Source organism: Semicossyphus pulcher, unplaced genomic scaffold, assembly GCF_022749685.1.
Source record: "Semicossyphus pulcher isolate SPU_LCO1_2020_fin unplaced genomic scaffold, fSemPul1.0.p SCAF_13, whole genome shotgun sequence".
Lineage (NCBI taxonomy): Eukaryota > Metazoa > Chordata > Actinopteri > Labriformes > Labridae > Semicossyphus > Semicossyphus pulcher.
In genome coordinates this window covers 4,547,524-4,575,356 of record NW_027211637.1, presented here as the reverse complement: position 1 = coordinate 4,575,356, position 27,833 = coordinate 4,547,524, and the positions used below count along the sequence as shown (strand labels likewise).

General features: G+C 39.4%; 1 protein-coding gene across 2 annotated transcripts in view; it reads left to right on the top strand.

The window, feature by feature from the left end:
• chchd6a (coiled-coil-helix-coiled-coil-helix domain containing 6a) overlaps nucleotides 1–27,833 on the top strand; it is an 83,709-nt gene that overhangs the window by 35,634 nt on the left and 20,242 nt on the right. For both annotated transcript variants that reach the window (XM_069660298.1, XM_069660297.1), the window contains 2 exons: nucleotides 7,071–7,141; nucleotides 19,985–20,120. In XM_069660298.1, the coding sequence (XP_069516399.1) occupies nucleotides 7,071–7,141; nucleotides 19,985–20,120 (207 nt within the window). The remainder of the gene's footprint in view (nucleotides 1–7,070; nucleotides 7,142–19,984; nucleotides 20,121–27,833) is intronic.

Genomic DNA, 27,833 nt, shown 5'->3' with positions numbered 1-27,833 from the left:
TCTTTCAAACACTTGCCTTTAAAGGTATAATAAGTAGGATTTTCCTTGTATTTTGTCAACAACCCAAGAGGCCCCTCCTCCTGGGCTCATGAAGCTCACTCTCACTCTCTCGTGCGAGAACACGCCCACCCCGCCGAGCTAACACCATGCAGCATCACAGTTACCGTTACACTAGCATACTAACCGCCGGTTACTGTGCTAGCAGCTTGTCCTAGCCGGTTTGAGGCACCTACCTGTCCAACAGAAAGAAGGCCAACTCTGCATCGCTCTTTTGCCATATTCACCGGTCTTGCATAGATGCACAGGGAAGGGTCTCACAAGGGTCTGCACACACACACTCACCAACACACATGTATAGAGGCCCATAAGTGATGATTTATATTAGATTTGTAAAAGTCTATATTTTGTTTTTCTAGGAAAATCCTACTTATACATTTAAGTTAAATGCCAAAGTAATCCCTTGCTGCATTCAGAAAGCATTGCCAAACTGACCTTGAAATTTATCCTATTTTTTATCACTGAAAGGATGAAAAGATTCTTTAGGGAAGCAGCACAAATTGTTCTTAAGCTCTTAAACCTCTAGGTGGGCGGGCTGTACATGTGGTGTATTCATACTGAGCCGGCAGGGGCACCAAGACATAATGTTTAATAACTTGAGATGGAAACATGAGTTTAAGTGCTCAGGACAGACAGTGTATTGTTGCAGGGGTTTTCATGAATAAGGACCATCAGATAACATAAAACCAACTTACAGGAAGGTTTCCATCGAGTTGATGTTTGAAGAGAATTAGTTTATAAGCTAACCTTTTGGAAAATTGGTATTACAGGTGCTTGTTTTGCCTGATGGTTGGTAACTTATTCAAAAAGGTTCAATTCAGTGTATCCTAGCTTGTAAGAAGGAGATAGAAAGCTAAAGTGATAAGCTGTTGAAAGTCTGAGATTGTTTGTGGCAGGATTTTGTCTGATACAGTTGTTGGTTTTGCTCAGCAGAGTTACATTTTACGCTTATTTGCTTTGTTGCAAGAGTTTGTTGTGAAAACTGATACCAGTCTCATATCTGATGCTAAATAGGAGGCTATAGCCATGACATTAGAGCGGATACCAACATGCATATTGCTGAAGGGTCCCAGATAATGTTTGCAGAGTGGTTGGTCAGAACGTTTAGCTGACGAGGTGGTCCATTAGTGACTTCTGTGACCCTTCAGTGGCTACAGTTCAGGAGAAGAATATAAGTCATACACATAAAAGAGGAATGCTTAAGTAGGACATGGACACATTGAAGCATATAGGACATATAATATGACACACAGTGGACACACACATGGTCCCACAGAGCCCAGGGTCAATGTTGTGACACCACAGACAACTCTTTTGTGTAGTTCAGTGAATGCCACTGCCACTGTTAGATCAGACCTAAAGGTTAGGTAAAGTGGGAGTGTGTGTGGGTTAAAAGAGTCTTCCTTTAACTGTTAGATCAAAGAGCAACCTGTCTGTGTGTGTGTGAGAGAGAGGGATTTATTTTTTTCCACCTACCATCGACCAATGTTTGTCATGACTGCGGAAATTAGACCATTTCCTCTACGGCAAGTATCTATGAACTTTCTTAATCTGCTGTGCTTTTATGACAAGGCACTGAATTCCAGTCAGGATAGAACCACCTGTCCATGTGTGAGAGGCTGAATATCCTGATTTAAGCTAACAAGTCTTCTTTTGTTTCAAATACAGTTTGACCTTTTTTCAGAATTGCATTGTTTTGATGAGCCAAAAGCAATGGAAATAAACAGTAAAAACACATTTACAAAATTGCTTTTGAGCTAGCTGTAAACTCTGACCATCTCTATGCACAGAAGAAGGGGTTTTCTTTTTAACCAGGAAAGTAATTAAGCGTGGTAGTAAGTAGCCTCTTGTGTCCAGGGGATAGGGTTGGATATGGTGGGGACTATATCAACAGACTGATGGCAGCCTTAAGTTAGGACCCATCTGTGACAACAGAGTTGTGTAGAGAATCGCAAACTAGACTTTTAAAAACAACTTAGATTTGAGAAACCTGTAACACAGAGAACATTTGACCCTACCTTAAGTTAGTGTAGAAAACATGACAACCTATTGTCTTGTAATAAATATGTTATTAGTTCAACACATGAGGACAAGCAGCTATAATGTTTCAGATGATAAGTTGCATACGTCTCGAATACTCAAACGGAGTATATGGAGCCTGTCTGCAGCCGTGCTCTGGTTCACAACCTTTGACCTGTTGTCACTGACATGTTGTTTATTTCTGAATGCTGCAGAGATTGTGTGTTTTGTTTTTGTTTTGATGCGACTCGGCAGTCTGTAAAATTGAATTGCCCTCTGGGATGAATGCTAGCTAAGGTTGCTAGGTAACATTAGCATGTCAAGGTTGGAGGTGTCAAGTGTTGAGCAACACTCACAATGAGTGTAAAGAACACTGATCACAGACCTGTTGTTGTTTTCCTATAGTGTGATTGTTTTTAAACCAACTGACGTGAGCTTTCCAACAAACATATCTGTGTTTCCAACCATGCTGCACGACTGTAATGTTTAAAATCCATTCAAAATAGTCCAAGATGCTTAGGCCCAGCATGGGGTGAATTGAGAACCAGCTGGCTACTGGGTTTGCAATATACTGACAGAACCCCTGACTAAACTCTAGGAAATGTATTCCTAGTCGCAGGGTGGTTGTAAACATGGTTTGATAGCTGCAGGATCTGTTTGGCTTTTGATGGCTAATGATTTTAAAGTACAGCTAAGAAGTCTGTTGACAGTCTACCAGTTTAATAAGTTTTCATCAGCATCTCTAAAAATCAACAACAGTGGTCTGAGCAAAATAAGAAGAAAGGGAAACCTAGTGACTCAGGTTTAGCAGCACAAAATACTGTCAGTCAGTTCTCACACATTGTGTTCAGTGATGTAGATGTCCTTGTGGAAGATACGTCATCCCCTATCTGCTACTCAATCAAGCTGCTGTTGGCTATTAAAGTATTTGTTTTATTCGTCAGGGACAATGTATAAGTAAAAAGAGGTACTCCCCCTAAGCAAATGTTCTGAGCTGTAAACTTAATAACTAAATGGCTGTATTTTGGTGACACTCACCAATGCTGGTGGTAATATTGACATTATTTACCAATAAGTGTATTTCACAGTTATATTTATATAAAAACACAAACAAATTCTAAATGTTGATCCACAGCATCCAGCCAGTAAGATTTAAGAATCTCAAAGGCATCGCATGAATGCAGATATGGATTGGGAGCGTGGTAGATACTGAGCCTAAAGGGTAAAAGAAAAAAGACAAAGGGGCAGGTATTATTGAAATAATAAGGATTTATATTCTATTTTGTAAGAGGCTCCAAATATTTTAGCAGAAATGCTGGAACTATTTTGCAGGAATGTGGTAAACTCCTTCTTTGGTAATGGCAAACATAGTTCACTAGTAAGAGTTTAGCTATCACAGAGGACAGCGAAGGAACGATGAATGATGGAATGAGTCGTCTGCAGATAAGTGTATGTAGTTTATATATATGTGAATACGATTTGTGTAAAGTAGTGGAAAAGGGAAAATGTTGAGCAGAAGGAAGAAGGGCATAGTGACATGGTGGTAAGATACACTGCACATGCCAGCTGCTCGATCAGAAACCCAGCAAGCACCCCTTAATTCACACACACTTATCCCTTTGTCCTTTTGAGTAAGATAAAAGCATCATTTATTGTAAAGCGACTTTGATTGCATGTTTTTAGACTTTTATATTTTTAATACAAGCCTCAGACTGTAAATATACACACTGGAACTGATCCTGGAGTGTGTGGGCAATCCTGGGGTGAGAAGCCAAAATCATGTAAGCATGCTCACATCCAGAAAAAAGGAAATGACATGGCAACACTGACGCAAGTAATGTACAAGTATTACATTACAAACTAACTGATGGAGGCAGAGGTAGACGGGCAACTCTTTTGTTCTAAGACTTAAAATGACTGTTTTAGTCGAGGGAGTCTGGTTGCTTTGAAGAGAGATGCATCTTACAGCTGTTTCTGGATAACAAAAGGATCCTGTTCCTGTGGCAATTCTTTCTATAATGTTGTCAGACTGATTTAAGAACAATCTGAGCCTGTCAGTCGCTAAAAACACTTTTAGAGAATATACTTTGATTGGGAGCATTTGACCTGAAAGATTACTTTGCAGCCTTACAGCCCGTTACACAGCTGCTGGTTGACGCAACCAACTGGAGCAATTTTACTTCTTTTTAAACCAATAAGTCATTTTGACTATTCTTGACTTAAAAAAGCTAAATTTTCCTTTCTGAGTGCAACTCTTTTCTTCACACACACGCATTTGGACTGAACGTCGTGGCTTAAAGTCCCATCTGTCTAAATATATTCATGTTGGTAGCCAACAGTATTTATTATTAACAGCACAGTTTCAAAATATCTCATGGTCCAACTTTGGCTGTGGCATTTAATACAACTGTGTGTAATTTTAAGACAGTTTTTTAGCGAGTCAAACAGAAGTCCTGTCGTGAACAGGACGGTTACTGGAGCAGGATGCTTTCACTCTCACTGCTTTGTCCCGAAGAGGAACACTTTGTGACATTTAAATGTTATTTCAGCCACAAGAAGGCATCCATAGCTTTTCTTAAAGTCGAGGTGAAATGAAAAATGTCATTTTAATCCTTTCAGATCACATCCCCGGTAATATTGTGCATCTATTTGACAATATAGGCCAAAAAAAATACAGAAAATCCATTTCTTCATATTCTTATATCAAAATCCGATCATTTTTTCTTCCGGTAAAACTAAATTTCACGCGTGCTTATGTAAGTTAGCACCAAACAATTTCAACCAATCAATCTCCAACATTTAGCTGCAGAGCAGCAAGAACGCTCGGTCAGTTAGCTAGCTACTGCGCTGTGGAGAACGTCTGTCTACGCCCACTTCTCAACGATCAAATCAAATCCCTCTAATGATATGTCCCGCCTGCACGTCCTGTTTCACTCGGAAATACGTTACGGAAGCTAGATACTCTCGAAATGCCGTTTCAGCTCGACTTTAAATACATTAAGATTTAAGCATCTCTGTATGAGCTACAATACATCTGTTGCAGAACTCTTTTTGTATCTTACATACCTTCTTACATATACACATGCACTCACACTCTCTTCTTTCCCTCTCCTCTTGACTATTATCGCTCTGCCTTTTGCTGCTTCTCTTTCCCGACTTTCCTCTTACCTCATTTCTAGCTTTTTCTTTTTTCTTCCCCTGTCATCCTTCCCTCCCCAGCTGGTACAGTTTGCTGCTTAAATATTTGGGGGAGATGCTGGAAGCTGGGAGGCCTAAGGAGGATCAGCAAAAGGAAAGGCTGCAGTTGTTGTGGATTAGCTGCTTGTTTTATCATAATACCACTGCCTGCTTGCTTGGAGTTTGGTGCTCACCGGGCAAGCTGCAATATCACGATTTCTTAAAAAATGCATGAATAACGCAACTCATTATTAAAGAGCTCTAGTTTCTCCAGAAGAGGGCTGGAATCTCCGCTTTTCAATGGTTGAACATGCAACTTAAAAACTTGTCTTTCATGCGGTACCTTTGGGTTAAAAAAAGAATGAGAATGGGAATTTGTGCTGGGTCTTTCCTTTGTGGTTCAGGTGCTTGGTTGGCTCACAAAGAGGTTTATTTCTTAAAAAGTCTGGAACGAACAAAGTAGAAAGACAATGGAGGAACTGCTTGGGATGAAGGAAAAAAAACATGGAGAAATGCATAATGGGAAAGACATCATCGTGTAATATGTGGGGATATTTTAAACCAATGGAACGAGTTTTGGAAAGGACGGGCTATATGATAGGAGAGACAGAAGGATGGGATTACTTCTAAATTTGGGATGGATTTAGTGGTTAGTTTGTTGTTTGTATGTTCACAGTACATGATGAAGTCTCCCATTAAAGCTGTGCTGTGAAAAAATAAGAATTCACTTAGTTTTCCAGGAAGTATAAGGAAGAGTTTGTTTAAATTTACCATCATATCTCTCTGTTAGGTGTAAAGCTATTTCCAGGAGCGGGTTAGCTTAGTTTGAGCATAAAGACAACAAACGTTAAAATAAGGCTATGTCAAGTACACTTCACACCACCTCAGGAGCTCACCAGTGAACATGTTCCATCTCTTTTCTTTAACCTGTTTAGAAAATGAAGTATCAAAACAACAAGTTGTGGTTTTAATGGTGCTTGGAGCTTTGCTTTGTTACCTTTAGACTAAACCATGTGAGCTGTTTCCTCCTGTTTGCTGTCTTCATACAAGCACCAAGCTAACCTGTTACTGGCTGTCGCTTCTTACTTGAGAGATGGATACGAGAGTGATTACAAATTGCCAAACTGTTACTTTCAACTGTTCTTTTAAATTTGATTAGACATGTTTTTACAGAATGTTTCATGTTTTGTTTTTTTACTGAAGATGTTCCCATGCCTTTCATGCCTCTTTTACTAACTGCCAACCAGGACAAGTCAAACTATTTGTGGATAGTGTCAGATACAAACACTTTTTTTTAAACATCTCACATGTTGTTTTTATGGGCACAAAACTGAAGAAAAAGTTCTACTGCATGAAACTGCCCATTGGGATCATGCCAACACGTCTTCAAATCCTTACACCCACATATGTTGTTTGTTTCACCCTATTTTAAATCCTGCAGGTAAAATAGTGTCACTACCAATGGCAGGTCACATGTTCTACTTACATATGTCCATATATACCACAAAAACACAGAATCAGTTAGGATTTGGTTAAGTTTTAGCACCCAAACTACTTGGTGAGGTTAAGGAAAAATGATTATGGTATGGCTTATAAGTAGTACCCCAATTTTGTTAAATTGACCTATTGCTGTCACTATACAAAACTTTGAATGAATGTTGAATTAAAACACAGCTTTTTCATCCACTTACAAACACACTTACTAACTATAGAAAATAAAAGAAACCACACAAATGCACTCCTTAAAAACTTGGGGAAAAACCTCTAATATGCTTTCTGTTTTTGTCTTCCTGTGTCGTCCTCCTGTGTGTCTGCAGAATTTGGAAAGATACAAACAGAGCAAGGAGCAATTCCACCAAGCTGCCTCCCAGACTGAAGAAACCGTGAAGTAAGACATGCACATACACACATGCAGAGACACACGCGCACAAACTAATTTGCAGTTCCAAAGTGAAGAGATATTATTCCCTGGGGCCTCTGACACCCACCCACAAATTCCCACATGTACATGGACACGCACACACAGGACTAATAAGCAGCGATAGATAGTGATCTGCTCTTTTCCTCATTTTTTAACCAGTTAAATGCAAATGTTCTCTAGAGCACACCTGACTAATGTGATAAGTGCTTTAATTGGCTGCTTTAATTAAGCTGAATTTAACAATACTCTTTTCCACCATCCTCGCTGCTCACAGTGGACTTGTAATGAGCCACAACGAGGGAAAGGGTAGCTAATTATGGCCCCTACAGTCTGTAAAACATCCAGCTGCAATTCAAATTAGAGACCAGGCCTGAGCTTGCTGTTAGATTTTGTGTCACAAAAGTAAACAAGGTTCTCTCAGTACAGGTAACTGAAAGATGCATGTATGGATGAGGATGCCTAACACCAGGCTTAATCAATCAATCAAATCAAACTCTATTTGTATGGCGTCAAATCATAACCAAAGTTATCTCGAGACACTCCATGAGTAGCACTTAAAAACATTTGTTCATTTACCTCATGAGTTTATAGGGAGTAAGACTGAAAGGCTATATCGTCGTCAGACTATAGCCGATGGGATCCGAGATTGGGGTGATCTTAGCCACCCTGTGAAGGAAACTCATGTTCACAGCTTATACATGAAATCTCACTCTCTGCCCAAAGCTTACAGGTGATGCGTCAGTACTTCTAAGGCTGTATCATCTGCCTGTCTATCTTGCGTCACATTTTACCACCATGAAACCACAAAATTTCCTCATGTTTTTTCCCGCCTAAAAATGTGGCATAACTGTTGGCTCGTTTATAAACCATCTTGCTATGTGACAGTTTGTGTTTCTTGGCTTGTCTGACATCTTTGTTGCAATGTCGTCATGTTCTTAGCAGTTACTTTTGTGAGCTCTGTTTGTAAAATCAACTGAGATGATGGCCAGCACTGCAAAAAAGAAAAGGCAAGTTTTGAGTAATCAGAAATAAAAAACGTTTACAGGCAGTTCAGTTATTGGATGTTGCATAAATGAGCAAAATACAATGAATAACACCGTTTCCTTGATATGTAACTCTTACCTGAATTAACTGGAAGCTTTAAGTTTGAACTTTAGGAGAGCGTTACATGTTAAAAAAATGTTTGGCTAGGATTTCCTTTGAGTGGATTATGAAAAAATCAACCAAATTACGTACATATTCTGCACAGACTAAAGGATAAGCTGCTGACTACTTATACACATAAAGCCCTGCACTTCACTTTAGAGCCTGATGATAATGGGGATTTGGGTTTGCCCCCCAATACTCATGCACATGTACACAACCCATTGTGTTCCAGCCCTGTAGTTAATATGGCCTCCACATTGTAATCTGTAGCGACTGGATGCTGTAATCAGTGGCTTAGTGTTATGATATCACGATTACAATCAGATTTAAAGCAATACCTTTGTGTTCTTGATTTGTGCGGATGCTGAACACCAGGTGATCTTACCTCTGGGGAATATTGTAGAGCAATTCTGCTAATCCTCTACACATGCTCATTGTGATGGAATGTGTGTGTGTGTGTGTGTGTGTGTGTGTGTGTGTGTGTGTGTGTGTGTGTGTGTGTGTGTGTGTGTGTGTGTGTGTGTGTGTGTGTGTGTGTGTGTGTGTGTGTGTGTGTGTGTGTGTGTGTGTATGAGGAGGGGAAAAGGGGGGGTTCTAAATCCATGCGTGTCTTATCAGAGAAGATAAAACGACCCAAGCTTTCTGTATGTTGTTACCTATATGGCCAATTATATAGGACTTTTACAGGTTTAAGGGAGTGGATTAGGATCTCATTTATTATGTTATCTAACCCTAACGTCTGGGCAACTCAGTAGTGTCACTTTAATGAGTGGATTAAGGTGTGAGGAAAAGTGTGTGTCTGTGTGTTTGGTACAAAGGATACATAATAAATAGGGTGTACTTCATGTTGACCTGTATACTAGTGGCTACAGTGTGGTTCACATCAATATGACGTCAACCACGTGATTGTTTGGTAATCAGAAAAGTTTGGATAAAACTCATTTTTATCTCAGACTCCAGACTCATGTGACAATAGATGTTGTAGGTGGCTTGTATGTAGTGCTACCTAAACTATAATTGCCATCACCTGCTGCGGAGGCCAATAAACAATTACTGTTAGTTGCATAGAACCTAATTATAATGAACTCATGTAACTTAGTGTCTGTGGGTATAAAATGACGAACTGAATGTGTGAGAAAGGTGCTTGACAAGTTTAATTGCATTACAAGGTTTCTCACAGGAAATATTCCACCCTGATTTTTACACTTATACATTTAGTTGGGTGATGATGACTGAAACAGGGACCACATTCAATAAGAACATTGCATTCGCTGTTGGAAGTATTCTGGCCATTGTAGTTGAGAATAAAACAACTAAATTAGAAAGCAGAGAAAGGAGGGCAATATGCAGAGAAAAATTAAAATAGTTGTAAATTTATAAGAAACATTCTCCAGGTGAAAGTGATCAAATTGGCACTAAATCTGCACAATCTGCACAGCATGCCTGCAGGCTGCAGGCTATTCGCTAACAAACAACAAAAAAGGAAGAAACCCGTCGTCCTATCAAATAGGAGAGCAGAACTTTAAAAGCATAAAATACCTTTATCTTAATTTCAGATAAAGTTCCCATAAAAACCAAAGAGTGTTTTTGTTTTTTTAATTTTTTTTATTACAGTCGCTTGAGCTGATTGTCAGCGATACCACAGTATTTATACTGACACCAAGACACATATTCTCAACTGTTACACTGAACTCTTCAGGTGGTGATACACGTATCAACTTTTACATCAACAGACATCGTCAATGTTCAATGTTGACTGTACACTTTTAAATTGAAAAAGGTCAACCTCCTCTGATCAGAGGCGACCTCTTGTGGTCAACGTACAGAATTACAACAGACATGCTCCAATCACAGCCCAGATTTTGGGTCATGTGGTCTCTCTGGCCTGAAAAATGTTCTTAGCAATGGCGGCCATCCAAGCGCAGTGGACCGAGGAGAAGGAACATTACTCTAGTAAGTGATTGTGTGGAGAACATCTGTCAGGTAAAAATAATAGATTATAAACTAAAAACATGTTTGAGAAATTTGTCAGTGAGCAGCATTTGTATTAGATTGTTTGAGATAGCTTAAATTGCGGTCGTACTTGGAGTTGCTATGGTAACGCTTTAGTTGTGACTGGAACAGAGGAGTACAGAGAGCCTTGTTGCCGATAGACCTGTTGCCCTGCGTCTCATCATCAAGTACTGCTTTAAACTGTTCATTGGTTAATAACTCTTTTGATCGTAACTCTTATTTTGTATTTAACTTTACCCTGACAATTATATTTAATTTTTGGCATTCATATTTAAATCACCTTAGATCCTTTATCTTTATTTCTTATTTTATTGTATATATACTGCAAATATTTGACATTATTCTTACTTCTATTTTTATGCCCTATATTTCTTCATGCTTCTCTCTGCATCAGAGCAACTGTAACGCCCGAATTCCCCCCCGGGGATAAATAAAGTATCTCTGATTCTGATTCTGATCTGGCCCCACAATGACAAATAACAACAGGAGGGACATATTCTGAAAGACAAGAGGTATTGTCTTTGAGAATAGACAGTATCTATGTCTTTCCTATTGTTATTTTCCAGAAGACATAAAAAATGTTTATGACTCATCCTGTTCTTGGTGTTTTTTTTAAATGTTGTACTCAATGACAAAATATGTCCCTCATCGGCAAGATATTCTTTGTTTGCCTTTAAACAAGTGGCACTGAATACAAATGCTAGAGCCATTGCCGTTACAATTAGTGTGCGAATTGTCTTTAATTAATGACATTCAGAAGGCAGAGAGCCTGGCACAGTGTTTCTAATAGAGAGGCAGATTGTGGACATTGAACACAGCAGACAGCACCGTGTTCTGTTGAGTAATCAGTCAGAAACTTCCGACAGACTCTGGTTTTGTGTTCTAAACTGTTGGAGTGAAGTTTCTCTCAGTGCAGAGCTGTAGAACAAAGCTACTGTAAAATATGATGTGGGTGACTTGACACCTCCCTCTGGCTCCACGCTTTGTGTCATTCTGTATAAATGTGTGTGTATATGTGCATCTATGTGTGTGTGCGTGCTATGAGTTAATCCACAGTTTAATCCTTGGAGCAAAACAGTGATTTTGGCTGCCAGCACTCCGGGGTTTGACAGAACCATAGAGCATACTGTCCTCTGTGTGTGTGTGTGTGCAAATACGTGTGTGCGTAAAAATGAAAGAAGAAGAACGTGAAAAGAGAAAGAAGCCTGCAACCTGTAGCACTCAGAAATACCCAACTCAATGGAGCATGATAACAGCCTCAATAACTTCCCTATCATTCTTTCTCTCTGTTTGCATTTCTCTGTCAAATAAGTCTCGGAATTTTATTTTTTTCCAAATTGTAAAAGTTACTGAACACCAGTTTTCTAAGTTATTCTTTATTGTAGAGGAAATTACACAATTTACTTTGACTATCAGACTATCAACATTATTACAAGTGCCATATGTAGATACATGACAATTATACAATCCAACATTAATGCACATTTACAATATTTATAATAACTTTCAAAAAAACAATAAATTAACAAAAGCAAAGAAAAATGATTAATAATAAAAAAGACAAAAATAACTAAGTAAAATGTACAATGATATAAGTGCCTGTCATGAGTATACATAGGCTGCAATACATGACACTAGAGACACTAGTAGCGCTGTCAAAACTGACATTTGATTATTCCTTCTAAATAAAACCGTATTCGAGTATCTATTTTTGCACAATATGTCTACAAGCGGGCATCCCAATACACCGAGAGACAAACTTGCTTGCAAAGCTTTAAACATAGACATGCCTTTCAAAAGATAAACATAGGCTTCCTATACCTTGCAAAATAAACAAATAAAGTAACTATATAGTTACGGTAAAATGGACATTCAGAGCTGTGCTGTGACAGGTATATCTATTAAAACATAAACTTCTACATACCTTTACCTACCTGTTATGCTGGGGGGTGAGAATCTCTCTCTCTCTCTCCAGCCAGGCTGGGATTTAAATTCTCCACCATCATGACCACACGCCACATGGTTGTTGTAGTAGCTCGTTTCAGCTAGACTATTATTAACGTATCATTGTGTAAAGTGAGGTTGTGATGCATTCAAAGACACTCTGTAACCAAGAGGACATACAAGAACATGCTAGAGCTCGCGAGACAGCTAACGTAGTGCTGATTTTTTGTTAATTTTAATATCTGAATATCCGTTTGTTTTTTTTACAATTCGGTTATATATTCGAATTTAGAATATTTGTTGACAGCCCAACAGTAGTGTGTTTATATATGTTTTAAGTTATGTATGTTTTATTGTTTAAAAGGAAATAGAAATTGGGTTAATAGCATATCTCCTTTCAGTCAACAATGATGCATCCTCACCAAACCCTTGTTTGTCTCCTCTTCATATTGTCACCACTTTTATCACTGATATTTTTGTCATTGCTTTAATTGTCAATGTTTGTGCTTTCAACTACTGGCCTTTGGACAACAAATAAAGATGAGCCTTTCCACCTAACTCCTGGGTATTTTCAGAAATGTTACTAAAATAAGCTGTCCCTGAAAAAGTTATTAAGAAGAATAGTATAGTGGTATCAAGGGAAGGGGCTGTGTTATGTCAAGTTGAAACAGTAACAAAAATAAAAACTACAGCGTACACTAAAACGGAAATGTTCTTTTATATGTAGGACTCTTTTAAGTGGCAAAAGTCATGGCCCCATCTGCAGAGGTCAATAGCTGAGCTTCTTTGCAGGAACTCCGACCAGCTTCTCCTAAAAGGGGCCATGCTGACTGTTATCTACTGTATATAGTACACTTTCTATTGATAGGTACCTCATACAATCCCACTTTGAAAATAAAAACAAAGTGCCTATCCCTTTAACAGTAGGCTGGGGCAGCAGGCTGTACTGGAACTCGCCTACATTGAAGCAGAGATAACTACGCATAACTGGTGACCCCTTAGCAATTGCTAACTCATCAGGCTTCACCTACATGTGGAAATATTGATGGATTGAAAAAGACAGAGTGAAAATATTTTAGTCTAGATACATTTTGTGTGAGGGAATGAGGAAGACAGGTTCTTCTTCCAAGTTGAAAGTAAAAGAATGATAGCAGGCAAGACAGACGAGGCAGTTACCCGCGTCATGCCGCTCAGGTTGGTATCTGAGAGATTTTAACAAGGCCAACTGTCTGTTACAGAAGTGCTACAACTAGCCTTAATAGCCAGCGTCTGTCAGATCCTCCCAGTCTGTGTACCAGCCTACGTATATCACTAAGTGAAAAGGTTGGAAACATTGACAAGCTCAGAGTCAAAGTTTAAAAGCAGACTACTTGGCATTTGTTGTTTCTGAGCTCCAAGAGAAAAGTCAACTGAAAACTTAGTGTGTGTGTGGTTCACTGGTAAATTTAATATTTGTTCATTTCATGCCACTTAACATTCACCTGGCTTTTGGAGGTGAAAAGTTTTATATGAACCTGATTTGGACAGAAAGGAGTAAAGTTGGTCAAGTGAAGTGGACTCAAGGGGTGAAGTTACTCAGCACCTTCAAATGGATTGAATTTTCAGGTTCACCTGGGTCTGTAGGAAACAAACAGGGTCTGTCTGTAGTGAAAAGCAGGGTGATAACCCCTTTACAAAGAAGCTCAGCAGCAAAACATAATAACATTTCAAGTCATGGAAACATATCATTTGTCTAAGCCGTGATTTGAGCCGCTGTGGAACCTAAGAGTAAATAAATTCACCAATACAGCATTGACAGCAGAGCGGCAAATGTGAGAGGCATTGAAAGAAAATGCTGTAGCTCCACTTCAATGTTTACAAGAGACAAAGTGAAGTCTGAGCACTACTACATAGAGCACCCTCTCCTCCGGGTTGCAGTTGTGATAGAAATGGAGAGATGGGCGAGGACGAGTGAAGGAGTGTGCAGATACAAGATAGGGGAGAAGAGGATGTGTGCCCTCAGTCAATTGAAAAGCTGTCAGGGTACAGGTGCATACAAGCTACAAGCAAGAGATAAGAGGCAACTCTGTCTCTCTAGCTGTTTTCGTCTTCACCTCTCCTGCCCTCTTTCTCGCTTGTTATCCTCTCTCTTCCTCTCTTTACTTCTGCACTGCCCCAGTATTAATCAAACTGGTAATGGTAAAGCCGTGTGCTCAGTAATTCTGACTCTCTGAAATGTCAAATGCCATTTTCTACCTGAAAAGATAAGGATGGGCCTGTTTACCTCGCTGTCTCTCGTTCTCCCTGCAGAGTCTTAAGGTTATTTAGGGTCCTCACTTCTTTCTTTCTACACCAGGGATTAAACATTTTCTAATTATAGCACCTAACCGGTTTAAGCTCATTTTTGGAGTGCTGCAAAACATTGCTAAATATGCACATTTCTATGAGTTGGATTTAAGGTAATGGGGAAGCTCTTAAGAAATCTTTTGACATTTTGGTAAATATACTTATTTACTTTCTTCAGAGGAACCGTAAGAGCTGAAAACGCCTCTACAGGGGGCCTTTCTGCTTTTTTTATGCAACTTTCTCAGACACTGTTGCTTCTCCTAAATGCTTGAAAGGAAAGGGTGAGGTGATTGATTATCAGTCAGTTTCAATGCTGGATGCCTCTAACTCCTGAACACTTGTCCTTTAAGACATGATTAGCTTAATTTAGCAACCTTACCTTCCTTCAGCAAAACGTTTACCAAGCATCAGAGCACCAACCGCCTCAAGGACAGTTTTTATCCCCAGGCGGTCAGGCTGCTGAACAGTAGCACTTAGTGTCTGTGTGTGTCTGCTATTGATTTATTTAATTATATTTTTTATTTGCTGTCCTTTATTCTTTTATATATAAACATATATATATATATATATTTAAAAATACAGACAACACAAAAACATGTCCCAGCCACCCCACGAGAAAAACAGGACAGAACACACACACAAATATAAACACCAACAGAAACAGCGCATTTTAAGTCCCTGATATAGACTAAGAGCCACATCCATACTTAGACTAGGAGTAAAGCAGCATTAAAATAATAATAATAATAATAATAATAATAATAATGATTGTTAAAAAAAAAAAGACACATTGGACATACTTTAGTCCTTACCATAAAAATATTTTTGTAAAGGTTCCCAGATCTTATCAAACACTTTTGCTCTGTCCTCATTCTAACATCTCTCCAGGTGTTGTGTTGGCCATTTCTCCCAACCACAAGTCAACAGCAGGCACAGAGAGCGTTTTCCATACTTAAGATGAGTTTTTTTGCCATTCCAAACAAAACAGCAATTTCTTCATTGGCAGCTGATGAAGAGCTTGTTCTTTATTCTTATGCTGCCACTTATGTATTAATTTATTTAGGTTATTAGTATTGGTTTCGAGGGATGAGAGGGTGTCAGAGCAACATGCATTTAATTACATTCACTGTACATTGTACTTTTTAATGTATATGACAAATAAATGCATTGAAATTGAAGTTGAAATTGAAATTTAGCTTAAATATTGAAGGCAGGGGAAGATTCTGCTTTGAAGCTTTGACACATGTTCACATGTTCATTAGTGAGATTTTGAGCTGCTGGTTGTCAGATTTATTTTGTAATGAACACTTTCTTCTTCTGTCTTTCTCATTCTTTGTAAGTAAATAAACTAATCTCCTGCTACCTCCATGTTTTCAGTACAGGTACATTTTCAGAGATTTATATTGTTGTGAATGCAAATAATTCACTACCTAAAACGTTAAACAGTTTTTGACCTGGACATCCAACTACAGATACAATTCAAGTATCTCTTTTTTTAAAGGGATAGTTCCTTTTATTTTTAAAGTGGGGTTGTATGAGGTTCTTATCGATAGAAAGTGTATAGGTAAAATAGATAACAGTCAGCACGGCCCCTCTAAGGGGAAGCTGGTCGGAGTTCCTGCACGGAAGCTAAGCACTGCTGCAGATGGGATCAAGAGTACCACGTACTTAAGCCACTAAAAACAGCACTCCTGTGCCACTCCTACATATAAAAGAAACACAGAACGGCCCTGTATACCTACGCATGCAGCGCACGGTATCACAACAGCTGTTTGAGTGAGCACAACAAGTAAAAGAAAATTCAATATTGTGGAAACTGTGATGCGAGGCTGTCTGACATCAAGGTTTAAAAAAAATCAAAAATACATGATTGATGAGTGCCTCATTCGCCCAATTCAAAAACCAGAACTATCCCTTTAAAGTCAGATGTAACTTGGTTCATGTAGCTCATACACTCCCGTCTATACTACGCCTGTGTTATGCAGGTAGTGCCAAAATTGCAGAGAGAATTGCAACAGCAACAACAACAGCAGCCTCCTTTACCAGGGGGCTTAAACAAGGCACCTACAAGGGATGTAGGGAGACAAGTGGAAGAGAGTGTTAAACAGAGTGTCAAGGATATTGTTAATCCGACAGTGTAGGCTTAAGTTGTTCAGGGTTAAGAGAACCACTTTACTGCAGGGACAAAGGGGCAGACAGAGATAGAGAAAATGCTTACGTTTAAATGGTTGGTGATGAGCTGTACAGTATATATTCTACAGTATAAAAGCAGTCCAGTGATTAAATTCAAACAAAGACTATAACATGTTCAACATTGTGAACAAGGAATATGCAGATTATAGCTGACATTATCATCAGGTTCCTCTGAAGTGTCAACTCCATCACCATAAGAGCTGTTTCTTAAACATGGACAAAATGTTACTAAAATCAGAACATTGGTCAACAGCCTTCTTTCGTTGTTTGGATTACCTGCTACTCACGCATGTGTGACTTTATCCCTTCATAAAAAAGTGGCTGTTCGACTGAGGCAGCTCGTCCACTCAATTGCGATCAGTGACTCTGGGCAAAAATGATATTTAACCTCCCTAATGTTTTGAAACGAAGACTGTATAGAAGTTGTTGATGTATCCCCCATTGTTTGCACAACCTCCAAAGCCTTGAGCTTGGCATGTTGGCGGCCACCATCTTGGATTTTTGGAGCTAGAAGTGACCGTATTTGGACCAGAGAGTGGATAAACATTGCTATGCCTCTAACCTGGTTGACAATGTGGCGTGGTCGTATATTTTTAATTGCAGGTTAGCCATGCCCCAAAGCCTATTTGCCTGTAAATGAGACTATACGTTACAAAATGATCATAATTCTGCTTTGAAAAGCCTTAAAAACTAGCGATTGAAGCCATAAACCCATTAGGGAAATGTTTGCTGAGGTTATAAATCCAGTGAGAAGTGTGGTGTTTTCTGCTAGATTCCATATCTTTGGACTTTTTCCAACCAGTGGCGTTGCCCCCTGCTCACCATAAAAAGACCGCACGTTTAAGGCACTTCGGCATTAAAATCCAGCAGCTACTTCTTGAATACAGTCTATGGTTTCTACAGACTTGATATTGAAAGATGCAGTTATTTCAAATTGAGTCAAAAATTGTATAAACGCAGGGGTCACACTTTATTAATGTAATTCAACATATGCACATTGTGTCAGCACACAAGGCGTTGCAGACTTTCACTGAACTTGTAATGCAGCCCTCAAGTCAGTCACAAAATTGGATTCTCTTCGTGTTTCCTCCTTGGGCGCTGCTTCCTTTGAGATGTTAACAAGATTTTCTAATTAGTTGCCTAAACACAGAACAGATACCAACACTTTGGAGTTGACAGGATAGAAATAAAATAGCATGCAGGACAAACAATGCTTCATATGTACAGCCAAGGCTATTAAGGAAAACACAAAAAAGCATCAGTCTAACTCGGAGAGAAGCGTGGTTTAGAGGCGATAAAAGCATCTTCCTTATCAGTCTCGTAGCTTTGCCAGAGGCTTTTGTAGTCTGTCGTGTGTTTTGTGTCTTTTCCATTTTCCAATTTCTCTCCTTTCATTCCTCTCCCTCTCTTTGTCTCGGTAAGCTGGTCTGCGTGCTCCACAAGTCTGAGGCCTCTGTGTTCAGTCCGCCTCTGCCTTCGCTGGCGGAGATTAAAAATAATGGGCAGCACCATTAATTAAGCAACTAATCTAACTGTTTATGTTTTGTCATATTTACCGCTCATGGAAGCGTGGAAAAGTCTCCCAAAAAATGACTGCTAAAAAGCTTTCACAGCAGCACACACATTAAAAACAACAACATGGCTCAGCAGGCTGTCAGGGACGCCTCTTTACCTCGTTCAGCTTAAAAAACCAAGGCCTCCCTTCACTCCCGCTCGCTTTATTTTTATTTATTTATTTTGTAAGCGGCTCAGTTAATATTGTTGATTTAAAACCTCACCTTCAATTTGTTGTAGCATGTGGACAGAGCTTTAGCTTTTGCTGCGGCTGAGCCAATTTTCTGCTTCAAGCGCCTTTAATAAACCACGCAGCGCTATCAGGAGGCTTTGGCTTCCCTGATGAAGGCCATTTATTTCAAATTAAAGGAGAGTTCCTTATCTTCGGCGGCCTCAAACGGAGAGCGAGATAAAGATGGCGCGCCTTGGTGTCGTCCTCTCTGTGTTGTTAATGTGATGATATAAAAGGAGGGAGAGCGAGGGGAGGAGTGAGAAAGGAGACTGAGTTGCAGAGAAGACAGAGACAAAAAGTAGACGGATTAAAGAGGTAAGATAAACCATTAGAGGTGGTGTGGGGGGAAAGGAGTAATCTGATTGGCTGTCATCTTTCTTAAATGATCTTGTGAGAGAACACCAGTGGAAGCTTCATTCCTTCCCCCTTTCATCTTTTTATCTCTCTTCCTTTCTTTATGTGTTTTTCTCTCCGTCTGTTCATTTTCCTCTTTAACCTCCATCACCCATGCGCAGATAAACTCCATGATACCGCTGCTGATGATAAACGCTGTCTGTGTGCCTGCGTGGACATTGATATGCTGTAATTGAAACGCTGGGGTCAGCTCTCCTCCGTGAATCAAAGCCTAAAAAGAGCCTTTAATTTGGCTTTCAATTAAGCCTGGTGTTAAATGCTCCTCACAGAGAAAGTGTGTACGGGGCACAGTGTAGAGGAGATCGAGTGTGTCTGTGTGCACACTGTTTATAGTGTACTACAAAGTGTGTGTGGGTGTGTACATGTCTGCGTGCTCCTTTCCATACCTGCGTGGGCGTACGTAACTCGCTTGTCTCTGCTTCAATCAGTCAGATTCCATTACAGCGAGGCACCCAGGCAGCAGGCCTGTCATAGTTAACAATCACACAGACAGACAGGCAAAGACCAATTATAATACAGCCCACATATCAAATTAAGCACGGCTGATTCAATCTCTCAAAGCACACGTTTCTGCTGTATTTGATCAGAATGATCCTACCCACTCAATTAAATGTGATTTAGCACTAATTGCATGATTTGCAATGGAGCACATTCTTTGCACACCATAGGTTGTTAAACAGGTTGCAGTGGGTGAGTCTTAATTGTTCTTAGGTTTTCTTGCCTCATTTCATCAGGCTGATTTTTTTTCTTCTCTTTCTCGTGGCTCAGACGAGCATGAATTAAACTGGAGCAGCAAACCGAAACTTTTACGTACATATTTCAGTGGCTGCTGTCAAATTAGATACTTCCCATGAACAAAGAAATCCTCAAAGATTATTTAATGTTGTGGTATAAAAAATGGTAAAATTAAATATACATTACTCTCGCTATAACATACATTTCTTGTTTCTTACCATTTATAATTCTGTATCTGTGTCTGTCTTCTGCAGGTATCGTAACACAGACCCGGTGTGTGTCGGCCTGCAGGCTCAGATTTTATCCTGCTACAGGGACAACAGGGACCAGACCCTAAAATGTTCAGACCTGGCCAAAGAGTACATGCGGTGTATCGATGCTGCAAAAAAGGTGAGAGCTTTCTTCAGATCTGGGAGGGTCTTGGGACTTGGAGGTTGCTCGGAATACAGAACAGTTAAAATATTTGACAGAGAAGTATTATGTTGTTTTGTAGCTTAATTTTGAAGCTTGGTTCCCGTATCAATAGTACCTTTCTACCAAATATAATTGAGTTATGTATACGATAAAAATGTTTTTTGTATAATAATACCATATTGTGCTTCACACGTCTCCTCAAAGACATAATAATTTACTCTGAGTGATGGCGTTTGAAGTTTTCCACGGAGAGATGTGCTGTTATTTTCAGAGCAGCTCTCTGTATGATGTAAAAGAAAGAAATTCATTTTTTCTCATGTTCTCCAGATTATTCTGGTGTAGTTAAGGAACAAAAAAAAAGTCAGATTGATAGGACTTTGAGTGCTGTCACTTTAGGTCTTTACACAAAGAGAAATCTTGTCATTAGAAACAGCTTTCAGAGTGAATGTCTGATGTAAAAGTATGAAATCCAAGTTCTCCAGCGTGACCAAACTTGTTTTCCTACCACGACTGAAAATGACACCTTTTCAAAGGCAAACACAGTTTGGGTTGCTGTGAAATAGGTCTTCAGTTGCACTTCAGCTTGTCAATGCAACCTCCAGCAATTTGCTTCTAATTTTAGGTCTTTATGGGCACAAAATCCTTGAAAGGCAACAAAGAACGAAAAGTAGGTTGGCATTTGAAAACAAGCAGTGAAACAAGCAGGAAATATCAAACATGTTGTCTGTGACCATTCACTAATAACACATTTACAATTTCCATTTGTATTTGTTTGTTTTATCAGCATTTAAATAAAAAAGAATTACTCAAAATATGTTTTTAAAAAGTTACTGAAAATGAAATATTTGGTTTTAGAGTTAATAAGACGGGATCATCCAGTCAGACGATAATGTCTGCAGACTCATCACTAACTCTCAGGGAGTGTGAGAGCAGAGTTCTTGCACCGTTCGTTGTAAACAGGATTATATAATATATCAGCAACAGTTTAAAGCTTCTTTTCCTGCTCATTTGCATTTAACTTTTGAATAAATTAAGTCTGCATCCTTTAACCCAGACCCTCATCATAGCAAAGAGGAAGACATACATAAATAATTGAGTTATTATAAGCCATGTATTAACTGCATCTCTGGTTTTACTTGAGCTGTTGAATAGGATTTGATATCTACAGTGGTGAAAAATGGCAAATTTCAAAGCAGACCTAATATTCATCTGGTTTTGTTTTAGCCTTGATAAGTATAGACGAAGATTCTGGCAAATATGAAGATGCTAAATTAATCATTAGCAGTACAAGATTACAAGAAAATACAGCAGAATACATCTACTAATAATATAAAAATTTAAAGCTTTATACTTTTCTTTTAACCTCCAAAGGGTTTGTTGTAATCTTTTTTTTCTTGCTCCTCAGTTTTCAATTTTTGTCTTTGCACATATTTTTCTATTCCACCTAAAATAAAATTAGAAAAGAGGAAACATTAAGGGATTAGAACCATAAACTGTATAAATAATGGACGTATCCACCGTGACGTCACCCATTTGTTTCTCGACTGCGAAAATGAAGCCGATATATGGCCACCGCCATGTTGGTTTACTGGAGCCTGAAATGATCACATTTGGATGAGAGGGTGGAGCTGGAGAGGAGCAGGGGTGAAAAACACCTGTTACCTATGAGGTAGTTTAACTTTCTCAGGAGAAGATTCAGTTTGTGGTGGTGACTGACTGCTTGCTTGCCCGGTGAGATAGCGGCAGGTACAGGAAACGTAAAATAACTGATCTCCTCATCACTACAATCCGCTGTAATCTCTCTTGATAAACACTGAACAGGCTAACAAGTCAGGTATGGCGAGCACAGTATACCTGCTACAACAATACTCACATTTAACTCACCAAAAAGCTGGAGCTGAGACTTCTTGCACGGCCAGAAAGTTCCATAAATCACACAGAGAGAGATTATTTGTCCCTCCAAATGCTCCAAAAACACAAACAGGCGAAGCTAAGTTCAGTGACTGTGTGTCTGTGCTGACGTCTAGGAGACAGCCAGCAGGATCCACCTGTCAATCAAGTGAGCCTGCCCCTATGATTTAAGGCTTAATATAATTAAAACGGGTGAGTTGCAAAAAGAAAAAACCTGTACAGTTATTTTGAACAATAAAATTAACTTTTGATAACAAAACCAGCCTGCCAACATGTTTATTTCTGCTGTAAAAATGGGCATTTTCCCATCGGGTCTAATGTTATCTGGAGCCTCAAGTGGACACTCGAGGAACTGCAGTTTTTTGCACTTCCGCATTGGCTTCATTTCATTTCAACACCGGAGGTTAGAACATGAACTAGTGAGATACCCAAGAGTAAAATCAATAAAGCAGCATTTTTATAGAAAAGAAACAAAACTTTTCTTGATAGGTGAAGAAATAAACTTACTGTGTTTTCATGCAGTTTTCTGAAGCAATGTGAGTTTAGTTGCTGTAGTTTTGCCTTTGTCTTTTCATCAGAGCTGTTTTTGTTATGAACTATGTATTTACTGAGTCAACAGATCTTGCCTTTTTCCCTTTGTCCCATTTATTTATATTTTATTCTTGGTGAAAACCAGTGAAGAAGCACTACTTTTCTATGCACTCAGTAAAATCTAGCCTCTGTAGCTTTTAAGCATTCCGCACTCCTCAACTGGCTCCACAGCTGTATTATTCAAAAGCAAAGACAAGTTCCTCTGCTCAAGTATGTGCATCACTGCAGCAGTTTTTAAGTTACAAATTCACAGAAAGTTAGAGAGAATATGTGAGGAGGAGGAGGAGGAGGAGGAGGAGGGGAAGCTGGAGGACAGAAAACTGGAAGCTTGCCCTTCCAAAGTTTGCACAGTGGAGACATTTGAAGGTGTAGCTGCTCATCATGCACCCGAACAACGTATCGCTCTGCCTCATGCTGCTCCCTGCTCACATCTCCTCTGCATTGCTCAGGGGCACTGAGGCTTCCCCTGGCATACAGTAATACAGCATGTGATAATCAGCCCGCTGTAACTTGATTCCTCTGCGCTTGTACTGATGTACCGTGTGTGTGTGTTTGTGTGTGTGTGTGTGTCTGTGTCTGCCTGTGTGTGTTCAACAGCATCAGTAGCTTTGGATCTGTCTTATATATAACCCATGCAGACACAAAGCACTTTTATATACACACAGCCAACCTATGTGTGTTTTTGTTCTTGTATTTCTACACTTATGAGGACCAAATGTCCTTACAAAGATTGGTGTGTCTTTGTGTCTTTGTGTGTGTGTGTGTGTGTGTGTGTGTGTGTGTGTGTGTGTGTGTGTGTGTGTGTGTGTGTGTGTATGTGTGTATGTGTATGTATGTGAGTGTGTATGTATGTGAGTGTGAGTGTGTGTGTGTGTGTGTGTGTGTGTGTGTGTGTGTGTGAGAGAGAGAGAGAGAGGGAGAAAGTTTTATCCTCATATTAGCTGGTGTGAGATAACGAGGAGTGAAGTGAAGGCTCTTTGAAGACTGTCTTTAAAAGAGCACGGCAGATCATACACAATGTGTGTGGCTGTGTGTGTGTGTGTGTGTGTGTGGTGTGTGTGTGTGTGTGTGAGTATCTTGCTACATTGCAGTCTGCTTTAACTTACACATCAAGGTCTTGCCTCTTGATTAGCCCCTGAGGCGTCTCCCTGACTTTCACCCGGTATATTTGAAAGTTTACAAAGTTCTTCCTCCGTTTTGTGTCTTTAAAAGCTGTCACTGTTAGTTTGCTGATCACTGATGACTTATTTTTTCTCACTGGACTCAATGCTGCATACTTATGCATGCTGTGAATGTATTAAATGTATTAGATGGCTAGACACTGTGAGGATAAAAACAACCAAACAAAACAAAAGTTGCAACAAAATAAGCTTTTCACACAGAACAAGCACCCGCTCTCCCAGCAGACTTCATTTAATTGGGTAATTATTGCCACAATTATTGCCAGACTCTATTGACATCAACTTTGGTATCTGACAGCTCAGTTACCACTTAATGTAACTACCATTATAGATTAACAGACTGACACAACAAGCTGTAACAACGCCCAGACTGCTCCGGAGGTCCTGACTCAGAGCTATAATATGATGATTGATAATCTCAGTTTAAGATTCAAAAGCTTCTACTCAATCAGAATCAGAAATACTTTATTTATCCCCAGGGGGAGCCAACGGGGGAGATGCAGGCTTAAAGTAGGTGCTATTGTGCTTTTGCTGCAGCTCTGTACAATGGGTAATCAGCCTTTTTTGGCTTCATGCGCCCCTGAGCAGCTTTTATAGGAATGAACCTGGTGCTGTACTTTGATGCGAGTATTTATTGATTTTTTCTTAATACTTTTTTAAAATTCTACCACTATTTATTGTTTTTGCACCAAAACACTAAGTCACATTCCTTGTATGTGAAAACCTACCTGGCATTAAACCTGAGTCTGATTCTGAAAACGTAAATATTAATTTCTTTGCTCAGATTTCACAAGAAGTAATTTTATGATGTTTAAAGATACTGACTGTGATATTACAAATGCAAAAAAAACTGCATAAAAAAACAAAACGTTTAATACTCTATGCATATGGAGGTGTGTTTCTTATACTGTGATAAAATAATACTTTAATAATCGCTAGAGGGGAAATTCAGGTGATGCAGCAACACGAAGACAAAATAGCAAGTAAGTAAATAAAAATAAAATAAGAATAGATAAAATAAAATTAGAGTAATATATAGCTGTTATACAAGTAGGACTAAGTGACAAGTTAAAGTGACAGCTATGAGATAAAGTGGCATGGTATGGGTAATAGCAACATTTTAGCAGGATGAGATAACACAGTGTGCTATTAGATATACGATAAGGTACAACATAAGGTGCAGTATGAAAGTGTCAAATAAATACAGTATGGTATATTACTGTATCTATATGTATATATGTGCTATGGTTTGGAATATTAAGTGAATACTAAAAAAGTAATACAAAGGTATAATTGCATTAGTATTATATAGTAGTGTAATATAATAAAGAAAAAGAAAAGCAATATATGGTAATAGATTATATTGTAACCTCTGTATCAGGGTACATATTGTGATTGCCATTACATTCATGCCATTACACATCCCTATTAGGAGCTGTATCCAGCTTTACTTTTACCATCCATGGGTCCAACCAGTGGAGACTTTAATACATGGAGGTACCTAGCTGACTGCTGCAGACCTCGAAAGAGCAGAATTGTTTTGTTGTTGTTGTTGTTGTTGTTGTTGCTGTTTTTGGAAAGAGCATTTGATAGAGTATAAGGTGTTGAACATAACAGCCACACTTTAAAGCTCCTGTGAGGAGTTTTTCTCTTGTTATGACACAGACTGAAACTAATTCTGATGTCTCTATGACCTACAAAAACAAACCAGACCATCAGTGACAGGATTGATTATTTCTATATAGTTGTTTTTAATGCCTGAAACTGCTTATTTAAAAACCACCACTTAAGCATGTACAGGGCAAAATGAGCAACCAGATAAGAGGTAAGGCTTTGTCCACAGGGGGCGCCAAAATCAACACAAACAAAGTTCCTCACAGGAGCTTTAATTATCTCTAATAATGAGCAAAAAGAATAACTCAGTCCCAGCTGTAGAAATGTGTTTCATTGTTTTGTTCATTAATTGAAGAACGATCTTTTAAATGTCGTAAAATCTCAAATCTCTCTTTTTTTTTAAGATTACTTTTTTCTGGCTTTTTGCCTTTATTAGATAGGACAGATGAAGTGAGACAGGAAATGTAGGGAGCAGAGAGTGGGGGAGGACATGCACCAAATGTATCGGCAGATCGGGAGTCGAACCTGCGATCAGTGCAACGAGGACTGTAGCCTCTGTACATGGGGCGCCCGCTCTACCAACTGAGCCAAACCAGCGCCCATGTGTGATTTTTAAAGCTTCAGACACTCTTTCTTTTCCTTTCTGCAGCGTCATGTTTTGACCGAGAACTAGAGCAAATCTTTTTTTATTCATTTTAATTATTTAAAACATACATTTTTGGGTTGAACAAACTGTGAGTAAATATTATCGCTTTGATAATTCTACTGTGCCAAACAGATTTTCCTCTCTTCTTTGTGATGCATATTAAATGACTGCTTCTTAGGAAAGTCAGAGCGTTGTGAGTCTAGGGAATATTTGTTTGCCTTTACATTTGTATCTTATTTATAAGCACAGTTCATGATTGAAGTCTTCTGTAATGTGGATATAAGTTTTAATTCCTGCTTTTTAGGGCCTTTTGCTTCTCTAGTTAATTAGAGGTAAGGAATGAGATGATTTAAGGAAGCCCCTGAGGAGAGGGAGTGAGTGAGAGGAGACGTCACTGGGACAGTAAGCAGTCCAGTTCTTGTTTTGTCTTTCCAGCCTCACAGAAGTGACTGTGATGTGTTTTGATCAGTGTCGCAGCGGGTCAGCGCACAGGCCAGCATATCACAGACGTCCTCCCGCCGTGTTACACTACTGCCTTCGTGTGTGCGTGTGTACATGCGTGTGCGTTTGATGGCAAATGAGGAGAGGATGCCACAGAGCCTGCAGAGACCGAGCAGACAGCCTCCAGTCATTATCCTCTGGGAGGCTTAGTCCGACGTGGGCACTGCTACATGTGACACATACACACTGTCCAGACACTCGGTGGGATTCTCCAGTCATTTATCTGCACGCTCGGATGCAAACACACACACACGCACACTGTCTGTATGCCTGGTGGGATTCTGAAGTCATTTAGCGCCGATCTCTGAGAGAGCCGGGCTTAGATTCGGATCAATGTCAGAGGCTCTCTCACAATGGAGAGGAGAGAAAGAAACAGACTGAAAAGTGAAGAAGACAGAAATGAGATTTGGAAAATCTGGGACAGACCAATGTAATGAGGGAAAACACCTGAATGGAGTGTAAGAAAGTGCAGGTAAAGGGAAAGTGTGAGTTGAAAAACACTGAGAGAAGGCTGTTGCAGCAGCTTGTCAGATCACGGATGTATGCGGTGCTACAGCAAGGTCAGGATCTGGCCGGCTGCAAGTTGAGACCTCTGAAACTTTAAATGCTGTTGTTTTCCCCTTCAGCAAGGCCAACTACGCACACACACACAGAGACACACACACTCTGAGACGTATGTATCCGCAGCCCTGCTGTGGATACAGACAGACCAGGCTTTAGGTCTAATACCCAGGGAGAACTGAAGTTAAAAGCTGCCTGTCAAGGTGGAGAGAGAGGGGGTAAGAGAGTGAAACAAACCCAAACTGAGAGTGAAGAACGAGGCAGAATCAGAGAGTGGAGCAAAACTAAAGCAGAAAGTGCTGAGAGGCAGCAGAGTGATCTTCTGTTCTCTGTAGCTGGGCGTTTTTCCTCCGTGTTGATACACAGAGACAGCCTCCTCGTACCTGTGTTTCCTCTTTGTCTTGATTTTATTTTGTACAAACACACTATTTAAAATATATCGCAGGCTATATTCAGATTTTTCTAATGGCAGTCTACAGCGACAACTCCTTCCAAAAATATATTTCAGTGTTACTGGTTTGTTGCCCCTACATTTCAATGACTCATACAACCCCTCAAAAGGCCCCTGCTGTTCCCCTCTGTTCAAGAGAACAGCATGGTAAGCAATGGACTTTTACAAACCTAGAACTATATTAAAGTTAAAGTCGAGCTGAAATGGCATTTCGAGAGTATCTAGCTTCCTTA